Consider the following 21,804-nt stretch of genomic DNA (forward strand, 5'->3'; position numbering starts at 1 on the left):
TCCCTAGTGCTCAGTTTTCCTCTCCCACTCCTCTGACCTCCAAAAGATCATCAAAACTTTATTCTTGCCTATAACCAAGATTCCTTCAGGCATTGTTTCCAGTGGCCCTTTCAATCATTCTGCTCTAGATCACCACTTCCAGAACTGCCTCCTATCTCCACCATTCTCTTCTCTGAGCCTTTGGAAATAACTTCCCTTCATTCTCTCCTCTCTTCGGGAGGGAAAAAAAAAAAAAAAAAACATTGAGGAAAATTTTAATCATCTGAATCTGGTTAGAACACAGATTCAACCTTCACATGGGAACTGTTCATTCTTTTTACCAACAGGAGAAGCTATGGGAGACTCTGAATCACATGGGGAAGGACTCTGAAGCTAAGAAACTTCTGTTAGGAAGAGGTAAGGGCTTAATTGCTGTATTAGAAGGATCTGGTCAGCCCTGCATTCAACCAGGCAATTAATCCACCCTGGATACTGAAGGCCGGCTCCTCCAAAGCAATTCTCCAGGCAAGCAGCTTCCACTTTGGGATCTCCTCAGAAATAAATCTTGGACACACCTGAGACACATTATAAACCAAGGGATGCTGTAATTCAAATATTCTTAAATTAACAATAAGCTCTGTGAGGAAGTCAAGATGAAATTAAAAGACCGCAACTAGATAGAAATGATTAATCTGCCAAATAGGGAAAGGAATTTACAACATGTATTAATGCAGAGAGAAACTTGTCTTGCAGAAAGGCCATCAAAACTACTGAAGATATCACTAGAAAAAGCCAAGACTCCTGACATCACCTAATCGTTTCATTTACACAGACTAAAGAATCAGGACATCTGGAGGGAACATTTCCATTAAGATAGCTGTTATCTGAAGATCCTAATAATGGCAAAGTAGAGACTGAGCTCTGGGCAGGTAAGTTCAGGAAAAACTGAAGGAAACTGGAATTTCATGAGTTCAAGTTATTTACTGTTAACCATCTCACCTTTGTCTCTGAAAGAGACCTTTCATTGACTGGAACTGAAGGACTGTGGGAGAATATTGCACTCTGTACCCCTTTAGAATTTCAGTGTTTAGAAATATTGGAAAAAGAACAAAGAACCAGCAGGAACTGAATATTCCAGTATATACTAAACCTCAGCATGCCTCAGTTTCTTTATCTGTAAAATGAGGATTTTACCCAGCAGCAAGAAATAGAAAGAGAAGTTCCATTTAAAATAACTGTAGGCAATATAAAATACTCGGGAGTCTATCTGCCAAGACAAATCCAGGAATTGTATGAACACAATTACAAAACACTTTTCACACAAATAAAGTCAGATCTAAACAATTGGAAAGATATCAATTACTTATGGGTAGTCTGAGATAATATAATAAAAATGACAATTCTACCTAAATTAATTTACTTATTCAGTGCCATATCAAACTACCAAAAAACTTATTTTATAGAACTAGAAAATATAACAAAATTTATCTGGAAGCATAAAAGGTCAAGAATATACATGGAATTACTTTTTTTAAAATATGAAGGAAGATGGTCTAGCCATACCAGATTCATCATAAAGTGGCCATCATCAAAACTATTTGGTCCTGGCTAATAGAGTTGCAGATGAGTAGAACATTAAGTACACAAGACACAGTAGTAGATAAATATAGTAATCTACTAAATCCCAAAGATTCCAGCTTCCAGAATAAAAACTATTTGACAAAAACCACTCAAAAAACTGGAAAACAGCGTGGCAGAAACTAGGGGAACATTATCTCACACCGTATACCAAAATAAGGTCTAAATGGGTACATGCTTTAGACCTAAAGGGTGATACCATAAGCAAACGAGGACAGCAAATAGTTAACCTGTCAGATCCATGAAGAAAGACTTTGACTAAATACGAGATAAAGACCATTATGAAAGGCAAAATGGATAATTTAAATTATATTAAATTTAAAAGGTCTTATACAAACCAACCTAATAAAACCAAGATTAAAAGGAAAGCAGAAACCTGGGAAACAATTTTTTCAGCAAGTGTTTCTGCTAAAATTATCGAGTACACAGTGAATTGATTCAAATTTATGAGAATGAGTTATTCCCCAAATGATAATTATGAACAGGCAGTTTTCAGATGAAGAAATTAAAACTCCCCATGGTCATATGAAAAAAATTCTCCAAATCACAATATACCTATCAGATTGGCTAATATGACTGAAAAATAAAATAATAAATGTTGGAGATGTGGGAAGATTGGAACACTAACACTGTTAGTGGAATTGTGAACTGATCCAACCATTCTAGAGAGCAATTTGGAACTATGTCCAAAGAACAATCAAACCATACATACCCTCCAATCTAGCAATATCATTAATAGGTCTGTATCCAAAAGATCACAAAAAAAAGGGGGGGGGGGAAAGCCCACGTATACAAAAATATTCTTAACATCTTTTTTATGGTGGTAAAGAAATGGAAATTGAGGGGATGCTTATCAGTTGGGAATGGTTGAATAAACTGTGGAATACGAATGTAATAGAATTCTATTGTGTCATAAGAAACAATGAGGAGGCAGATTTCCAAAAATCCTGAAGACTTACATGAACTGATGCTGAATGAAGTGAGAAGAACCAAGAGATCATTGTACACAGTAACAGCATGTGATGCTCAACTATAATAGATTTGGCTCTTCTCAGCAATATCGCAAGACAATTCTAAGACTCATGATGGAAAATGCTAAAATCCAGACAAAGAAATGAAGGAATTTGAATGAAGATTGAAGCATACTATTTTCACTTTCTTTGTTGTTGGGGTTTTTTTCCCACATTTTTCCCCTAGTTCTATTTCTTCTTTCACATGACTAGTGGAAATGTTTACATGACTGTATATCTGTAACTTATATTAAATTGCTTCTCATCCTGGAGAGGAGGGAAAAGTAAAGAGGGGCACTCAAAATTTTTAAGCTTTTTAAAATTTTAAAAAGTTTTTTTAAATGAATGTTGAAAATAAGATATGCACATAATTGGAAAAAAAATAAAATACTATTCTTTTTAAAATGAGGATGATAAGAGCAGCCTCTTAGCATCCCTAGGTTTATTAGGAGGATCAAATGAGATTATGATAAACTACTTACTATAATGCCTAGCACATAGTAAGTGGAATATAAAAACTAGCTATTATCATTATTCCTAGTACTACTGTTACTACTACTACTATATGTATATAGTATGGAAAGAATCCATAGATCACTTCCAGAAAGAAACCCCAAAAATGAAAATTCACAGGACCATCATATCCAAATATTGAGAAATAATTTAAACATTGAGGAGTCAGTCAGGATCTCATGTGATTTAGCAGCCATCACTATAAAGAAGCAAAGAACTTGGAACACTCTAGAAGGAAATTGGCTGACAACCAAAAATAATCCTCCAAAAAGAAGTACAAACCCCACAAATGGAATAGGTGCCCCTTTAATAATAGAGAGGGCTTCCAACCATTGCTGATTAAAAAAAAAAAAAACCCAGGGCAACAGAAATTTTGAAGTTCAAAGACAAGAGTGCCAAAAAAAATTAAAAAAAGAAAAAAAGAAAAGAAAAGAAAAAGAAAACTACAAACTAAAAATCATTAAAGTCTAAACATGAATAAATATGGGGAGATGATATACCCATCCCCTTTGAAACTTTTCATCAGGAATGATAAGAGTAGTTAAAAGATCTGGGAGTGGATCTCTTAAGGTGTGATCATTTTAAAAGAGTGAAAAGGGAAGAAGAATAAGATTGGAAGAAGTTATCTCATCAAAATGAGATGTGTAGGTAAAAGTCTATTCAAAAAGGAGGATCACATGGGGGAAACAAGTGGCATTTGAATACCTCATCTAAACTGATCAAAGGAAAGACCACACATTCACAGAAAGACAAAGATCTGGGCACATAAATATGTCTCATTAATCCGGAAACATAAGGAAAAGGTAAAAAAAACATGAGAAGGTAAACTAAAGAAGGAACTAATCTTAATCACAACAATTTAAATGATGTTCAAAAATGTTTATTTTTTTTTCAGAGATAAGCAATTAGAAAATGAGGAGATTCTCATCAATTGAATAGCTAGGCAAGCAAAGGTATATAAATTTGATGGAATATAACTATTTTAAGAAAATATTAAGGGGATAGTTTCACTGAACTTGGGAAGACTTGTGATAACTAATAAAGTACAGTGAGCAGAATCAGCGGGATTTATATAATAAAAATAATTTAAGAAAAAAAAAACAAAACAGATGACATGATGGTATACTTAGAGAACCCCCAAAGACTCTGCTGAAAAGCTTTTAGAAATAATTCAGAATTTTAGCAAAGTTGCAGGACACAAAATAAATCCGCATAAATCCTCAGCATTTTTATACATTGCCAACACAATCCAACAGCAAGAGATACAAAGAGAAATTCTATTCAAAACAATGGTCGATAGTATAAAATATTTGGGAATATATCTACCAAAGGAGAGTCAGGAATTATATGAACAAAATTACGAAACACTTATCAGCAAAATAAAGTCAGATTTAAATAACTGGAAAGACATTCAGTGCTCTTGGATAGGCCGAGTGAATATAATTAAGATGACAACACTCCCTAAACTAATCTATTTATTTAGTGCTATACCAATCAGACTCCCAAGAAACTATTTTAATGACCTAGAAAAAATAACAACAGAATTCATATGGAAATAACAAAAGGTCAAGAATTTCAAGGGAAGTAATGAAAAAAAAATTAAGTGAAGGTGGTCTAGCTGTACCTGATCTAGAACTATATTATAAAGCAACAGTCACCAAAACCATTTGGTATTGGCAAGAAATAGACTAGTTGATCAGTGGAATAGGTTAGGTTCACAGGGCAAGATAATGAATAAAAATAGCAATCTAATGTTTGACAAACCCAAAGATCCCAAATCTTGGGATAAGAATTCATTATTTGACAAAAACTGCTGGGAAAACTGGAAATTAGTATGGCAAAAACTAGGCATGGACCCACATTTAACACCACATACTAAGATAAGATCAAAATGGGTCCAAGATTTAGATATAAAGAACGAAATCATAAATAAATTGGAGGCACTTAGGATGGTTTACCTCTTGGATTTGTGGAGGAGAAAGGAGTTTGTGTCCAAGGGAGAACTAGAGACCATTATTGATCACAAAAAAGAAAATTTTGATTACGCCAAATTAAAAAGTTTCTGCACAAACAAAACTAATGCAAACAAGATTAGAAGGGAAGTAACAAATTGGGAAAACATTTTTACAGTTAAAGGTTCTGACAAAGGCCTCATCTCCAAAATATACAGAGAATTGACTTTATTCTATAAGAAACCAAGCCACTCTCCAATTCATAGTCAAAGGATATGAACAGACAATTCTCAGATGATGAAATTGAAACTATATCCACTCATATGAAAGAGTGTTCCAAATCACTATTGATCAGAGAAATGCAAATTAAGACAACTCTGAGATACCACTACACATCTGTCAGATTGGCTAAGATGACAGGAGAAGATAATGATGAATGTTGGAGGGGATGTGGGAAAACTGGAACACTGATGCATTGTTGGTGGAGTTGTGAAAGAATCCAACCATTCTGGAGAGCAATCTGGAATTATGCCCAAAAAGTTATCAAAATGTGCATACCCTTTGACCCAGCCATACTACTACTGGGCTTATATCCCAAGGAAATATTAAAGAAGGGAAAGGGACCTGTATGTGCCAAAATGTTTGTGGCAGCCCTTTTCATAGTGGCTAGAAGCTGGAAAACGAATGGATGCCCATCAATTGGAGAATGGTTGGGTAAATTATGGTATATGAATGTTATGGAATATTATTGTTCTGTAAGAAATAACCAACAGGAGGAATACAGAGAAGCTTGGAGAGACTTACATCAACTGATGCTGAGTGAAACGAGCAGAACCAGAAGATCATTATACACTTCAACAATGATACTGTACGAGGATGTATTCTGATGAAAGTGGATATCTTCAATATAGAGAAGAGCTAATCCAATTCCAATTGATCAATGATGGACAGAATCAGCTACATCCAGAAAAGGAACACTGGGAAATGAGTGTAAACTGTGAGCATTGTTTTGTTTTGTTTCTCTTCCCAGATTATTTTTTATCCTTGCGAATACAATCCTTCCTTTGCAACAACAACAACAACAAAATTCGGTTCTGCACATATATATTGTATCTAGGATATATTATAAGATATTTAATATGTATGGGAATGCCTGCCATCTAGGGGAGGGGGTGAAGAGAAGGAGGGGAAAAACTCGGAACAGAAGGGAGTACAAGGGATAATGTTGTAAAAAAAAAAAAAAAAAAAAAAAATACCTGTGCATATGTACTGTCAAAGAAAATGTTATAATTATAAAAACTAATAAAAAACAAAATAAAATTAAAAAAAAAAAAACTCTGACTAAAGAATCCTGATTAACATCGCGATAAATCACAATTCCAGAGGATAAGTAATGAAATGTGCTCCCTACCATCAGATAAGAGATGACAAACCCAAAGTGCAAAGCAAGAATTTTTTGGATATGGACAATGCAGAAATATTGTCCTTAATTATACATAATGGCAATGGGGTCTTTTTCTTTTCTTAATTTGATGTGAGTAAAAGGGGGAAAGGGAATTTTTGCCTATTAAAAAAAATTAAAACAAAAGGAAATACACTTGTACAGTTTTTACAACTGTGGCTACAACTTGGTTTAAGATATCAATTTTTAAAGAAACAGTTAATTCTAACTATATAAAATTAAAACATTTGAATAAAATAAGTGAAGATCAAATTAGAAGAGAAACTGAAGCATACAGAATATATCAAATATTACATGAAAAACAACCAAGAAAAATCATTTACATCCAAAGAACTACCCCCATGTGTTCTTAGAAGCATTACCAACATATGAGTACTGAAAGGCCTGGAAATGAATGACATGCTCCAAAGCCCTGATAAGAGAATGTCACATTAAGACCATTTCAGCATTTCTTTGCATGCCTTGAAAATTGGTGAAAGTAACAAAAAGGAAACTATTAATATTTGACGTTTTTAATTTTAAAATTCACAAACATGAAATAAAATACATTTTTCTATGCCATCCAACAGGGGGGAAGGGGAGGGGAAGGCTGCACATTAAACAATTTCTAATATGGATAGCTTGATTTGCCAGTTGAGTAATTTGAAAATTCAACATACTTTTGGAGCGGTCCTCATTGCTTCTAGCTTTCCTTCTGTTTTACGAAAATCCACATCTATTTTCTGCCAAACAACTTTCACGTGTCCCCAGCATTTTGTAGAGGTTGCTAAGTCCTAGCCCAAAAGTAAAGATCTTTAATCAAACATAAAGTTACTATATTCATCTTCTGTTGGATACTACACGCCTGATCAATTTCTCAAGATCTTTATTTCTAAGTAGGAAAGAATAGTTTGGATGATTACTGCATTCTTGTATATTTTCTGATTTGGTCCTGCACCTCCTCCTGGGATATGGGAAGAGGCTGTGGGAAAGAGACAGATAATTGTACCTGTGATGAGAACACATCTTTAAAGTTGGAAGGGGCTATAGAAGCTGGGACCAATCCCATTTTAGAGACGAATAAAGTAAGGCACAGAGAGGTCATTCCTTGCCCAGAGTTATAGAGCTGGGGAGCATCTGATTCTAAGCCTAGTGTGCTATATATCACAATTAATGCCTTCCACTGTTCTGCTATGTCAATTTGCATTAAAGGAAGTGACTAAATGGTTCTTGTTTTAACCGACTGACTATGAGACTTGACCCACGTATTAATAATCATTAAAAAGTTAGCATTTCCATAGCAATTTGTCTTGCAAAGCATTTTACAAATAGTGTCTTATTCAATTTTCCCAACAACCTTTAGGAGGTAGATGTTCTTATCGCCATTCTACAAATGGGGAAATTCAGGGAGGAACAGGTTGAGGGACTTGCCCAGGTTCACACAACTAGTAAGTGTCAGAGAGAACCAATGTGAAATCAGGTCTACAGGCTCCAGACCCAGGTCTATGTCCACTGTGCCCCCAAGCAGCTTAAAGAAAACATTACAGAAATAAATGTCTAACAGTCAGCAAAATGTTTACATGAGGACTTTTTGTGCCATCAAACAACAGGAAACATAGTGAGGGCCAATTAATTGGGAAATGGCTGAAAAAGCTACAGTATATGAATGCCACGAACTATTGAGAAGTAGTGACAAACATCAGGATTTCAGAGAAAAGTTCACTACATTTATAGGACTTTATTCACAGTATGAAATTTGGGGTGTTTAATGAGGTCTCTTATTTTGGGAGGTCTGACAAAGTCTGTGCTGCAGCAAGAAATATTCTCTTATTATTTAGATATATAAATTTTATCTCTAACATGATTTTTTTTTCCCAAAGTACAGTCAAGTATCAACTCTTAAGAGAAGAAACGCCTTTCCACAATCAATTTTTTAGGCACCTTCATTTCACTGTGAATATTCTGCAGTCTTCTGATCTGTCTTCCAGAGAAAAGCTTACCCTCCTTGGCATCATTCACGAATCATCTCTCCATCAGGAATCCTCTGATGAAAAGAAAGAGATGATCTCTGGTCTGAATCCATACAGCGCTTCTCCTCAAAAGGCTTTTTTTCTCATTTTTGAACATGCTCTAGATTTCATTTCAGTGCCTTTCCTCATTCATTACAGTAAAAAGATTTCTATTGACTATAAATTCACTGATGGGAAATATGGGATAACAGTTGCCTGAAGGCTTTACAACACCGATTATATTCCTAAAATTTCTCTTCAGTGTGTATTCTCTAATACAAGCAAGACTGAAGCTCAAAGTAAAAGTCTTTTTAGAATGATTGCATTAATAAGGTTTCTCTCTAGTGTGGATTCTCTGATGGACAGCAAGACCAGAGCGATATCTGAAAGCTTTTCCGCACTGATTACATTTATAAGGTTTCTCTCCAGTGTGGATTCTCAGATGGGCAGCAAGATTGGAATTACATTGGAAAGCTTTTCCACACTGATTACATTCGTAAGGTTTCTCTCCGGTGTGGATTCTCTGATGTATAGTAAGACTGGAACTGCTTTGGAAAGCCTTTCCACAATGACTACATTCAAAAGGTTTTTCTCCTGTGTGAATTCTCTGGTGAGCAGCAAGATGGGAGCTATATTTAAAAGACTTTCCACATTGATCGCATTCATAAGGTTTCTCTCCAGTGTGGATTCTCTGATGGATATCAAGTTTGGAACTCTTTTTGAAACCCTTTCCACACTGATTACATTCATAAGGTTTTGCTATAGTGTGGATTCTCTGATGAGCAGCAAGACTGGAGCTGCATCGGAAAGCTTTTCCACATTGATTACATTTATAAGGTCTCTCTCCAGTGTGAACTCTTACATGTTTAGCAAGACTGGAGCTGCACTGGAAAGCCTTTCCACACTGATTACATTTATAAGGTTTCTCTCCTGTGTGCATTCTCTGATGTGTAGCAAGACCAGAGCGGAACCTAAAAGCCTTTCCACACTGATTGCATTCATAAGGCTTCTCCCCACTGTGTATTCTCTGATGTGTACCAAGATGGGAACTCTGGGTGAAAGCCTTCCCACACTGATGACATTCATAAGGCTTCTCTCCAGTGTGAATTCTCTGATGGGAAGCAAGACGGGAGCTGCTTTGGAAAGCCTTTCCACACTGATTACATTCAAAAGGTTTCTCTCCAGTGTGGATTCTCTGATGGGAGGCAAGACCAGAACGGAATCTGAAAGCTTTTCTACATTGAGTACATTCATAAGGTTTCTCCCCAGTGTGGATTCTCTGATGGGCACCGAGATGAGAGCTCTGGGTGAAGGCCTTTCCACACTGACTACATTCATATGGTTTCTCTCCAGTGTGGATTCTCTGATGGGAAGAAAGGCGAGAGCTGCTTTGGAAAGCTTTTCCACAGTGGATACATTTATAGGGTCTCTCTCCACTGTGAATTCTCAGGTGGCCAATGAGGAGCGCTCGGTAGTGGAAGGCCTTCCCACACTGATTACACACATAAGGTTTCTCCCCAGTATGAACTCTCTGATGGCTAATAAGGAGGGATTTGTAGCTGAAGCTCTTTCCACATTCATTACATTTATAAGGCTTTTTTTCAGTATGAATCTTCTGATGTCTAACAAGATCTGGATTCCAATAAAAGCTCTTCCCACACTGATTACAAGCAAATGTTTTCATTCCAGGAGGAAAAGTAGGATGGTAAGGAAGAGATGAGAAGGTTGTTGTGGCTTCCTCATTACTGTCATGAGATTTCTTTCGAATGTGATTCTTCTGATGGTTGATGATCTTAGGGTTCTGGTTAAAGGTCTTTCTTCCTTCATTACCTACATGAAGCTTTTTGCTAGTATAACGTTTCTGATGTTTAACTGGGTCGGAATTCAAGCTGAAGGGCTTTTTCCATTGATTACCTTGATAGATTTGCATTTCAGGAAGATTCTCATGAGACTGAATAAGCTCTACCTGTTCAGTAAAGCATTCTCTATATATACCGTACTGAAAACAGTCATTCCTTGGGGTCAATGTCTTACATTGATTTACGACCGAATATTGTGTCAAACTCTTTCCAACTTCATCAAATTCACAGGGATTCTTTGGATTTTTATCTACTTTGATATCAGAGTCAGAGATTTCTATAAAACTGAAGTCACAGGGACCAATACTCATCAATCTCTGCTGGCCAGATTCTCCAACAGAAATGTTCACGTTTGCAGGAATCTCATTCACTTCAAAGCTGGCCACTGAATCTGAAGAAACAAACAAACAAATATAGATAGATATAAAGATACACAAATATACTTATACTCTCTTGCCTCAGATAAAATAAAGGAAACTGACTTTTCTTTTTCCCCAGTCAAAAAGAAAGTTTTACAGGGTAAGTAAGCACAAGCTATCATTTGAAAATGACATTAGCTCTCAAATGGCTTACAAAGAGCTTCACATACAATGACTCTGGCTCTTCACAACAGACCTACAATACAGGGAGAACAAAATCCTTATAAAACTCTTCAAACTCAGTTCACAAGCTCAGGATGGCTGAGGGACAAGCCCCAGATCTTTCAAACAGGAAGGAGGAAATCCCTTTCCTTCCTTATAGCAATAATCAGTTCCCCTGGAAAGTCTCTGATGCATTATGACTTGCACATCCCAACTTCATATCATAGGCCATGAGCTGAGAATGACTGAGTGACATGAGCCAAATCTCTGCAGCTGTGACTAGAACTCATTGATGAGATGAACTCCTTCCACAGCATTAGATGGACTTTTCCCATTACAATTTTAATATTTTCCTCAAATGTCTTTTTTTTAAAGTTTTACTCTTTGTCAACATCAGGCAATATTTCTGCTTTTCTGTAGTGATCACTTCTTATGCACTATTACAGTCATTCTTGTGAATTTTATATGCTAAGCTGAGAAACAGATCTATTCTTTTTAACTGTCAAGTAATCATATTCAGTTATATACAACTTTTCTTATAATCTATTGAGACATACATACTTTGCATTTGTTGCACATTTAATAAATGTTCACCTCATTTCATTATCTATTCAACCATTAAGCACAATAATTACCCCAGTAAATCCTTTACATCTAATTTTTTTTGGTGTTTCCGTGTCTGGGATCACAACATGACCACCAACCATTTTTTTTCTATTCTCCTCAGACATAATAGACTTGGTTTTGGCCTATTACTCTTTCAAGATAGCTATTATCCACATATTTTTCAAAAACTTTATCTTCAGATCCCCAAATGTTCAGGCTTCCAGCGGTCTTGGAATTCTTGCAGTGACAACATCAACTCTGTCTACTTCTGACTAAGGATAACAAATTCTTCCATTTCTCAACTTGACATCAAATTGTTTCCAAACCGCCGGAAAGTTTTCGCATACAAGGGCAACTCAATTACTAACAAATGGTCACAGTGTGCACATTTCTTTACCAGAGCAGATGCCTCATTCTAAGGTTAACTTATAATGGCCACATCAAGCTAATGTCTGTGTTCTTCCAGCACAGAAGGCATACTCTGAAAAACATGGATCACTAGGACTGCACATTACAACCATGTTGGGACCATCATGGATTATCACACACATGCTACAGATAGAGACCTCACATTCCCGATCATTGCAACATTAAGGCCACTTTCTGATTTGAACCTATTTTCTGTTTATGTTACTCTTTTTCTAATTTAGAGGATTTTCAAGGGAACTGGTTGGCAACCCAGGTCAGACTTTCCAAGAGAGTATAGCCAGTGTGCCAATGACAGCAAGAAGTCTGAAGAGATCTTTATCTTACAAAAGTTGTTTTGTCCATTCAATATACTGCAATATACCTTTTCTATATATTTTATATATATTTCATACATACATACATATATATATATATATATATATATATATATATATATATATAAATAACCTTTTTTTACTTGTTTGGGGACTACAAAAACTGAATTTCAATCCCTCAACAAGAAAGATTACAAAACTTTCTTACAATTTTCTACCTTGACCATGTGTGAGGAAGCACTTCCACTACATTCTGATTATCAATCCAAAGCCAACTGGCAGCACACTGGATACAGAGTTGGGCTTGGCCATCACAAAATTTTGCATTTGAGTTCTGCCTTGGGTAATTGGTAACACTGCTACCTTAAGCAAGTCATAACCTCCACCTGCCTCTGTTTTCTCAGAGAAAATAACATTTAAGTATTGTTGGGAGAATCAAAATAAGAAAATATCTATAAGAAATGACACAAAGAAAAAAAAATACTAAAGCGGAATCATTTCTTCTCCATCATTTCACAGATGAGGAAACTGAGGCAAATCAGATTAAGTGACTTCCCTTTTATCACACAGTCAGTAAGTGTCTGAGGCCAGATTTGGACTCAGGAAGTTGAGTCTTCTGACTCCTGGCATTCTGTCCGAGTCACCCAGCTTCCCCAAGATCTTTGCAACAACCAAAAGCAATTATTAATTCTGAGTTGGGAAAATCTCTCTCTTTCCTTTCTTTAGTAGTTATTGTGGCGTCACAGAGTGGGGTGAGTTGGGAATCACAGTTCCATAACATATTACAGAAGGCCATCTTTCCCCTTTTATGCTTTATGAGGTCTTGTGTCAATGATTGGCAATGTGAGTCTCGATTTGCAGAATGTGTGTGATGGTCCATGATGGCTCCAAGATGGTCTGTAACATGCAAGTCTTACTGATCATGTTTTTCCAAAAGTCTGCCTTCTGTATTGGAAGAGCACAAACATGAGCAACTCTATCTCTCTGTATATCTGTGACCACTCATTGACACATTAAAAATCTCTAGTCAGTCTCTGCTTTCTAATGCATTTTGCTACTTTTCTCTGTTTTAACCCATGACTTCATCCCATTCACATTTTATTTATTATGAGAATTCATTATATTTTCTCCTTGATCCTCTGATCTTTCCACTTTGCCTCTGCCTCCATCCTTAGAAATAAAAACTACATGGGGGGAGGGAAAGGGAGCAATAGTAGTAATTAATCAGTGAAATGGCTTGATCTCCACTCCGCCTTATCTTATATCCATCCCAGTCTCAGTCCTGGATGGCTGGCTGCAACACTGTTCTAAAAGCCTCCTACCCTTTCACCTCTCCTCCCCGAAACTTCCTCTTTGGTATAAAGTTATTTTACACCATAAGGTAGCCCAATGGACAGAGAATTATGCCTGCAATTATATAAGGAAAAACTGACTAGAACTCCAGTCTCAGGTACTTTTTACCTGTGTGCCATTGGGTAAGTCCCAGTGTTAGCCTCCATCTTATTATCTCGAAAAGAAGCAGAATAGCACCTACCTCCCAAGTGGCAGAAAAAAGTGGACAGTTACCAAGAGTTCTCTCATCTCCCCTAAATCAAACACCTTCTTTTCCTCCATTGCTCTGGTTTCACATGGCCAAGGCAAATACCTTTTACATGAATAACAATCCCAGTATATTCCAGCTTCTTAACTCCTGTGTCATCCCATTTTTTCTCTCATTTATTGGTTCTTCTCCTCCTGACATAAATAAGATTATGTCTTCTTGATCTTCAAAAAAGCTTCACTCAGTCCATTTACCCTCATGATTTACTGACTACTATTTTTCTTTCCCTTCATGGCTAACTGCCCAGAGAAGGCCGTCTACAAGTGGTGCTTCCAACCCCTTTCCTCTGAATCTCTTCAAAACTCTGTACTCTACCTTCCCACCCCATTGTCCAACTGAAACTGTTTTCTGCAAAGTTACCAATAATCTCCTAATTTCTTCATCCATTTGTCTTTTTTTATTCTTTTTTCTAAGATTGATCACTGGCTCTCTTCTCTCTAGGTTTTGCTAAGAATACTCTCTTCTGGCTCTCCTCTTACAAAGTCCAAAGCTAAACTCTCATCTCTCCCCTCACCTTCTGATCTTCTTATTCTCTTTCCAATTACTCTTGGGGTACCACACTCCCATTGTCCAGGCTCCTAACCCAGCAGCCCTGCTCCCACCTTCCCAGTCTCCCCCTCCACATGCACACTAGCCAGTGGGACAGACCTCCTTTTGCTCCATCTTCCGACTCTATGTTTGCTCTGGCTGCTCCTCCTGCCATTCTAGCTTCCCTGAAGCTCCACCTAAAACTCTTCATTCTACAGTAAGTCTTCTCCCATCCTCCTTAGTGCCTTCCCTCTGCTGATTAACTCCAATATCTCCTGGACGCGGCAGGTCCGAACACAGCCGTTTGCATATTATGGTCCCCACCAGAGAGGGAAATCTCTGAAAGCAGGGCTTGTCCCCTGCCTTTCTGTGTCATTAGTGCTTAGCATAGGTTTGGCTTATTAATAAATGCTTGCTGACTTGAAGAAAATCGAGGAAAAGCCCAAGCCCTTTGGGGATGATTTCAACAGCCCCAAAGTTCCAAATAGTGACTTCTTTTAGGATCATAGACTTATCAGTGGAAGGGAACTGAAAGCCATGGAGTCCAACCACTTCATTTTACAAATGGGGAAACTGAGACTTAGAGATTCAGTGACTTACCCCCGTATCTATAAAAAGAATTTCAGGTCAGGTTGCCCTGTCTCCAAGGCTAGCCCTGACTTCACTGTAACACAGAAGTGCACATGACAACAGCCCTCACACAACTGCTTTCTTCTCACTCACCTGGACAAAAATTCCTTGGGCCTTTCCCCCCCAGAATCCATGGTGTTCCCCCTTCCTGGAAATAGGAGATCAAATCTTCTTTGGCAACTGGAAGCCCTAGGCATGGGGAACATGAGAGAGGATGAGGATGGAGAGAAATTCGTAATTTGTCCTTTTTAGGGCAAAAGGCCACGTAATCAAGGACAACAGGACAGTTCTCAGGATTCTTCCAGGATGGTCTCCATGGTATTGATTGTTGGGCTTTGGATAGGAGCTCACCGGTTCTTGTAGCCATTTGGGAATCGGAAAATTCTGGTTCTGTTCAACTCTTTCCTAGAAGGATGAACATACTCCATCCAACACTTTTCATTATTTAGAAATTAGACACAGCTGGTAGCACAGTGGTAAGAGTTATGGTCCTGAAATTAAGAAAACTTGATTCCAAATCCAGTCTCAGCCACTGGTGAAATTATTTCGTTTATATGTGCCTCAGTTTCCTCAACTGTAAACCAGGGACAATAACAGTAGCAAACTAGACACTGCGATGATCAAAAAAAGAGAAGATATTTATAAATGACTTATTTATAAATGACACATACTAGGTATATGATAAATGCTTAGACCCTTCCCTTCCTCTCCTACCAACTGGCCTGGAATTGGAGGGAATAATGAAGGAAGAATAAGGATAAACTTGCTAGGCCAAGAAGAATTAGGAGCAAGGAGCCACCAATTTAGGCTTGATAACAGTAACTTTTCAAAGTCTAAATAAGCCCACTCCTGGCAGCTAGAATTCCCTTCACTGTGCATCTTCAAGGAAAAGCTGTGTGAACAGTTTTGGGGAATTTTGTTGAACTAGATAACTTTTGAGATCAACGAGAATCTTTAAAGGTTTGAGTTTTGACCCGAAGCTATGTAAAATAGGAAAGAGACAATTCCAGGAGCATCAAGGGAAAGTACCAGCTTCCCATCATATAATTTAAAGACTTAGCAGAGGAAAACCAGGCAGCAGGAGGATCCAGGGAGAGATCAGTACTTTTGTCTTTAGAGTAGTTTTGATCAAGGCTCAAACAACAAACAGAAGAGAGAAAAAAGACATTCCTTGGATGGCGAATTCGGAATTACCAAAGGAAACGGTCCTTACCCAGGAACAGCAGGTTCTGGACATTCTCCAGCATAACCTCCTTGTACAGCTTTTTCTGAGAATGGTCCAAGAGGCACCATTCTTCCTGGGTGAAGTCCACAGCCACATCCTTAAATGTCACCAAGTCCTAAACCATCAAATGTCACAAGATTTAGAGCTGAGACTTCAAAACACATCAACTTATAGGAGGAAACAAGCACAGAAGGGATTTGTCCAAATCTTTATAAGTGTCAGAAACATTTGAAACCATAGTCACCGAGGGCCCAATGAAATACTGAAAAAAGCATTTTATAGTTGAAATGAAAATCACTTTGGGATAATAAAAAATGAAGAAATGTCTTACTATGGAGCATTTCTCCCTATGAAATCATGGAGGAGGCCTTTGCCCTATCAGTGAACTCCAGGAGTTTTGGAGGAAAAAGAGAGAAGGTGATGAAGGAAGTGTCTTAAGTGAAATGTTAAGAAAATTCGAAGAAGAATCTCTAAGAAGCTGGCAAGCTGGAGAGAAACTGTAATACGTGATCATTAAAGAGAGCAAAGAAAAAGCAATTATGGAGCTAACTGCCTAAAAGGCTGAAACAGTCACATCTAGATGAAAGTCTGAAGAGAATTCTTAAGAGATAGCACTTATAATCTAGATAGTATGGAAATGTTTCTAGCCAAGTGAAGAAGACCGATTTGTTGTTTTATTGAGGGCTTGAAGTGACACTAAGTATGATGTATCAAAGGCAAAACAGCTTCTTTCTTTGCTTGATGGTAACTTTTATTTGTTAATGGCACCTAATCCTTAATTTTTACATTTAGTTATTTACAGTAATATATTTAGCATATAGAAATGAGGAACTATGATAAGGACAAGATATTTATGAGCAATAAAGTATCTTTAAAAAAATCCCTAGACCTCTAAAACATTGGGCATCAAGAATCAAGAGAAAGAATTAATAGAATTAACTGACAGACAAGAAGGGGCCACATTTGCAAATCCTTGGATACTTGGGAGGGGTCATCCATTTTTTCAACCTATTACACGTAGAACTCGTGTTTGGCCACTGCACTTGGTGTTTGATGCTCTTCCATTTCGTTTTCTTCCATTTCTAGTAGAATGATACAATTCACTTTTTCAGAGATGCAATTATTTTGGAGCCTCTCAAACTCATAATCTCACCCCTTGCCCCCTTAGTCAATAACTCGATTACTTGGTTCTATTTTTACTATTCTCTATAATGTAGATAAAATTCTGGACTCCTATCTCTTGCCCCTTGTCCCCTTAGTCAATAACTCTATTACTTAGTTTTATTTTTATAATGTGGATATATATTTATAATTCTCTATAATGTGGATAAAATTCTCTTTTCACTTTTTCTTTATTTGGAAAATTCTTTCAAATTTCAAATTATCTGATTTATGTTGTTCAGTTGCATCTGACTTTGTGACCACACTTGGGATTTTCTTGGCATTTTCTTGCCATTCTTCCTTTTCCAGCTCATTTTAGAAATGAGGAACTGAGGGAAGCCAGCTTATGAAGTGCCTTGGCTAGGGTCACACAGCTACTAACTGAGACCAGATTCAGGGCCTCCTGACACCAGAGCAGGTGCTCTATCCCCTATGACACTTCCACTCCCCAGGCAACATTTAAGCACTTATTATGCACCATATTTAATCCTTAACTTCCTTTATCGCTATTGCTGAATTTCTGAACAATCAGAGAATTGATTGGATTTTTTCTCCACTTTTGGAGCTCCCCATGAAGTTATAAAACCTTTCTTTTACTTAAGGTGCCATGAGTCATGATCCTTCCCTGTGGAGTATTATTCTTAGTATAGGCAATCACTTTTTGCTGATTAAAAATCGCTCTCTGATTCTTCAAATTACTCCCAATACAAGTCATTCCCAAACTCCTTTTCTCCCCATCCTTCATTCCATGGACTGATGAGGCCATAAAGAATTCAGCTCACCTCTCCCCAACTTTTGTTACTCATCCTGTAAGATCTCTTCAGCCTCAGCTCCCTCCCTCACATCCATGTTCTAATTCTCTGAGGAAAGCACTACTTTGGGACTTCTGACCCAATTCTCCACCCTGACTTAGGAGCTGCCATTCCCCAATCTCCCCTTTTCAGCTTTCTGTTCTGGGCTGACTTCCTCATTTACAGGGTAAGCTCCTGAAGGGAAAACTCTCATTTTCTGCATCTGAATTCCCAGGGGTTAGGAAAATGCCTGGCACATAGTAGGTGCTTAAATGATCCTTAATGACCCAAATACCCTCTTCTAAGCATCTTATCTCTTCTTTTGCTTTGAAAATTGAGGCAGTGAAACTGAGCACTACCTCTCCTCCCACTTTCAGACATCTTGAAAGAACATCTAATAGATATCTTAAACTGAATTTATGTAAAATGGAACTCATCATCTTTCCCCCTAAAGTCTGTCGCGCCCATCTGGATGACATGTCTTCCCAGTACCCCAAACTCTCAGCGCAGGGATCGGCCTTGACTCCCATGTCTCCCCCCTTATCCAACAATGGCCATGCTCATCCCCTTCTGTGCTGGTGTGGGCCCTCATCACCTCACCCTGGACTCTTATAACGGCTGGCTAGGGGGTCAGTCTGCTTCAGGAAACTCCTCACTCCAAGGCATCCCCCATTTGGCCAACAGAGGGAAGAGCCCGATTGCTGGCTCTCCCCGTTAGTCCCCAGCTCCGGACACTCCAGAGACTCCAGGCTTGGGCCCAAAGGCTTCCTCCATCCAGCCTCTCATCAGCTACATGTCACCCTTTGTTCAGCCTTCTTATGCCTTTCTTCCCACCACGCTTGGATCCAGTGACCATGGCCTCCTCTGGGCTCCAGAGCCATTCTCTATTCCCAACGTGGCTGGAACGCTCTCCCTCCTCATTTCTGCCTCCTGGATGTCCCACCTTCCCGGGAAGCCTTCCACAATCCCCCTTAATTCTCCTGTTTTCCTTCAGTTAATTGTTTATTTACCTTGCCATCATTACTTTGCACACATTTGTTTACATGCCATTCACCCCAATAGACGGTAACTCCTTGAGCATAGGGACTGTCTTTTGCTCCCCCCAACTCCGGGGGTTAGCCCAGTGTCTGGTACTTAGCAGGCCTGTGAGTAGTGATTGATTTATCCTCAAAAAATAGTTTTTAGGTTTGTTTCTATTATCACCAGTGTTCTTACAGAGAAGGAAACAAAGGCAGAGGTTTTAAATGTATATACCCTAAAAAAAAAAAAAAAAAAATGTATATACCCTTTCAACAGCTTGCCCCTTGCAGCTTCCTGAAAGTCCTTTTGGTCCCTTTTAGACATTCTGGAAAAACTTCAGCCCTTTTTCTTGTGGGGGAAGAAGAAGATTATCCCGTGCTCCCCAAACCCATCCCTTGGTACGGGAATCTCACAACTCAGGGGAGAGAAATCTGGAATCAGGAAGATCCACATTCAAATAAGGCCTTGGACACTTGCTAGCTGTGTGACCCTGAATAAGACACTTAATCTACCTCAGTTTCCTCCACTGTGAAATAACATAAAAAGAGCTTCCATCTCACAGACCGGCCACAGGGGAATCGGGGAAAATAACTGACTCCATTTTGTCTCGGGGTAATTCTAGACCTTAAAGCCTGATGCCCTTAGACGGGAACTTCTCCCAGCCCCATATGACAAGGTGAAAATTCAGAGGGCTCAGGAAAGGTTCCAGGAATTCGGCTGCACTCCAGCTCTTCCTCCATCCCATCCCACAAACAAATGCTAATCAGGCCATTGAGAAAGAAGAGTCTTTTCTTGGGGCAGGTAGAAAGCTACATGCTGGAGACCTCAGAGAGTGGGAGCTGCCTCTTCCTTAGCTCAGCTTTATTCCCAAAAAACAAATGCCCCCCCTTTTTTTTTTCATTTTTCATGCTTTTTTTTGCAGAAGGATCCTACCTGACATTCCCCAAAGTCTGCCGGCCTCCTTCTGGGTCAATGACTCCAGAGGAAAAAAATACACACGTATACAGAGAAACATAAGTGAATACACATGTGCTCTCTCAAACTAAAGGACCCAAACGTCCATCATCAATAATAATGCCGGTCAAACTGTTAAGTGGATTGAAAACTGCCCTGTCCCCGTCTGGCAGGAACCTGGGCTGCCTTATGCTGTGCCTTCCCCGGACTGGCCAATTCTGACAACAGGACCCAATGAGATCCCACCTAAGTGGCTCAAGGCAGGAAGCAGAAGCCCCTTTCTGTTCTTCTCCTCCTCCTGAAACAGACACTGGACTTGGGGCTGAGCCTTTAACCAAGACCCCCGCCCCCATCCCCCTTCTCTCAGCTCCTCACCTGGGTCTCCCGGCTCCCCTCCCTTCTCAGCTCCGGAAAAAGAGCTTTTCCTGGTCCCTAAAGGAGCCTCCCTCTGGGAGAGCCTGTGTGGACACAACTGCTCACTCTCCCTCACACTGGGATCTCCCTGAGAGCCGGCACTGACTCCCCCACGCCCTTCCTTTGCCTCCCTAGCAGACTGGCACAGGCCTGGGCACTCAGGAGCCACACTGTCCACGCTTACTGACTCCACTGAGAACTGGCAAAGAGGGATTCAGGGCAGAGACGGCAGGAAACGGGCAGAACCCGGGCAACTCCTGCCCCTCTGACAGGAGGAAGCTTCCTGGGCTCCCCTGGGCTGATGCTTCCGAGGAGGGACTCCACTCACCTGGGACGAGGGTCTCTGGCTGCCAAGGGCCATGTCTCTGGTTCCGGGCTTGGGTGCTCTGCCAGCCGGGCTGGGGAGGAACAAGGATGGCAGGGAGGGGGGGAGACTGTCTTTGCCCCCTCTTCCAAGGCTGGACCTACCTGGAATTACAGAGCTAGAGGTCTCAGAGAAGGCACAACGGCCCTGCCCCCGGGGGGAGACCCCGGCACAGGAGGAGGGCAGCAGGGAGGGCTGGGAATGAACTTGGTCTGAAGGGGAAGCTGCTCTCCAACACTTGTCCCCCACCTGGACTGCTCCCCGTCTCCTTACAGAAGGCGCCTGGGATCCCAGCTGGGATGAGAGCAGGCTGAGCCCCCCCGCCCCCCAGCTCTCCCTCCTTCTGAGCCTGGAGGGCCAGCAATCGGGCACACCTGGCCCTCACTCACCAGGAGGGGAAGCTGAGGCCCGGTGGAGAGGCAGCCCAGGAGCTTCGGGGCCCTCCCTGGTCCTGGGAGCTGACTTCCAGAGAGGGAGAGATCTCTGCCCCGAGGGAGAAGGCAGAGAGATCTCAAGTGCAGGCTCTGCACAGGGAGCAAAGCTGCCAGTGAGGAAGGCAGAGAGATGTGGGCTCCAACATTCCTGCTCGCAGCCAGCCCGGGCTGGGAGGGTCCCAGGAGCCCCACCCTCCCGGCCCTCCGGCCCCCCAGGATGGGCCCCGTCCTCCAATCACTCCCGGGCCAGGACCACAGCACCCAGTCTACCTCTGCTCCCGAAGCCCTGCCCTCCATCACGTGAAATGGCTGGGCCACTGGAATGACCCCTCTTCCCCTCTGCCCTCCCCCC

The 21,804-nt window shown here is 39.8% G+C and overlaps 1 protein-coding gene across 9 annotated transcripts in view; it reads right to left on the bottom strand.

Moving 5' to 3' along the window:
* Positions 1 to 7,050: 7,050 nt before the first annotated feature.
* Positions 7,051 to 21,804, bottom strand: part of LOC141564566 (uncharacterized) — a 76,344-nt gene continuing 61,590 nt past the window's right edge. The window contains exons 1-5 of one of the 9 annotated variants that reach the window (XM_074307184.1): positions 21,408 to 21,535; positions 20,983 to 21,122; positions 16,303 to 16,429; positions 15,183 to 15,278; positions 7,051 to 10,792 (exon numbers count right to left, since the gene is read on the bottom strand). In XM_074307184.1, coding sequence (XP_074163285.1) covers positions 8,868 to 10,792; positions 15,183 to 15,278; positions 16,303 to 16,429; positions 20,983 to 21,015 — 2,181 coding nt within the window. In that variant the 5' untranslated portion in view covers positions 21,016 to 21,122; positions 21,408 to 21,535 and the 3' untranslated portion in view covers positions 7,051 to 8,867. Of the gene's footprint in view, positions 10,793 to 15,182; positions 15,279 to 16,302; positions 16,430 to 19,551; positions 20,953 to 20,982; positions 21,123 to 21,407; positions 21,786 to 21,804 lie in introns of those variants that run through there. The other 8 variants (XM_074307185.1, XM_074307177.1, XM_074307180.1 and 5 more) reach the window with 8 other exon arrangements.

The sequence above is a fragment of the Sminthopsis crassicaudata genome, chromosome 3 (assembly GCF_048593235.1).
Source record: "Sminthopsis crassicaudata isolate SCR6 chromosome 3, ASM4859323v1, whole genome shotgun sequence".
Classification (NCBI taxonomy): Eukaryota; Metazoa; Chordata; class Mammalia; order Dasyuromorphia; family Dasyuridae; genus Sminthopsis; species Sminthopsis crassicaudata.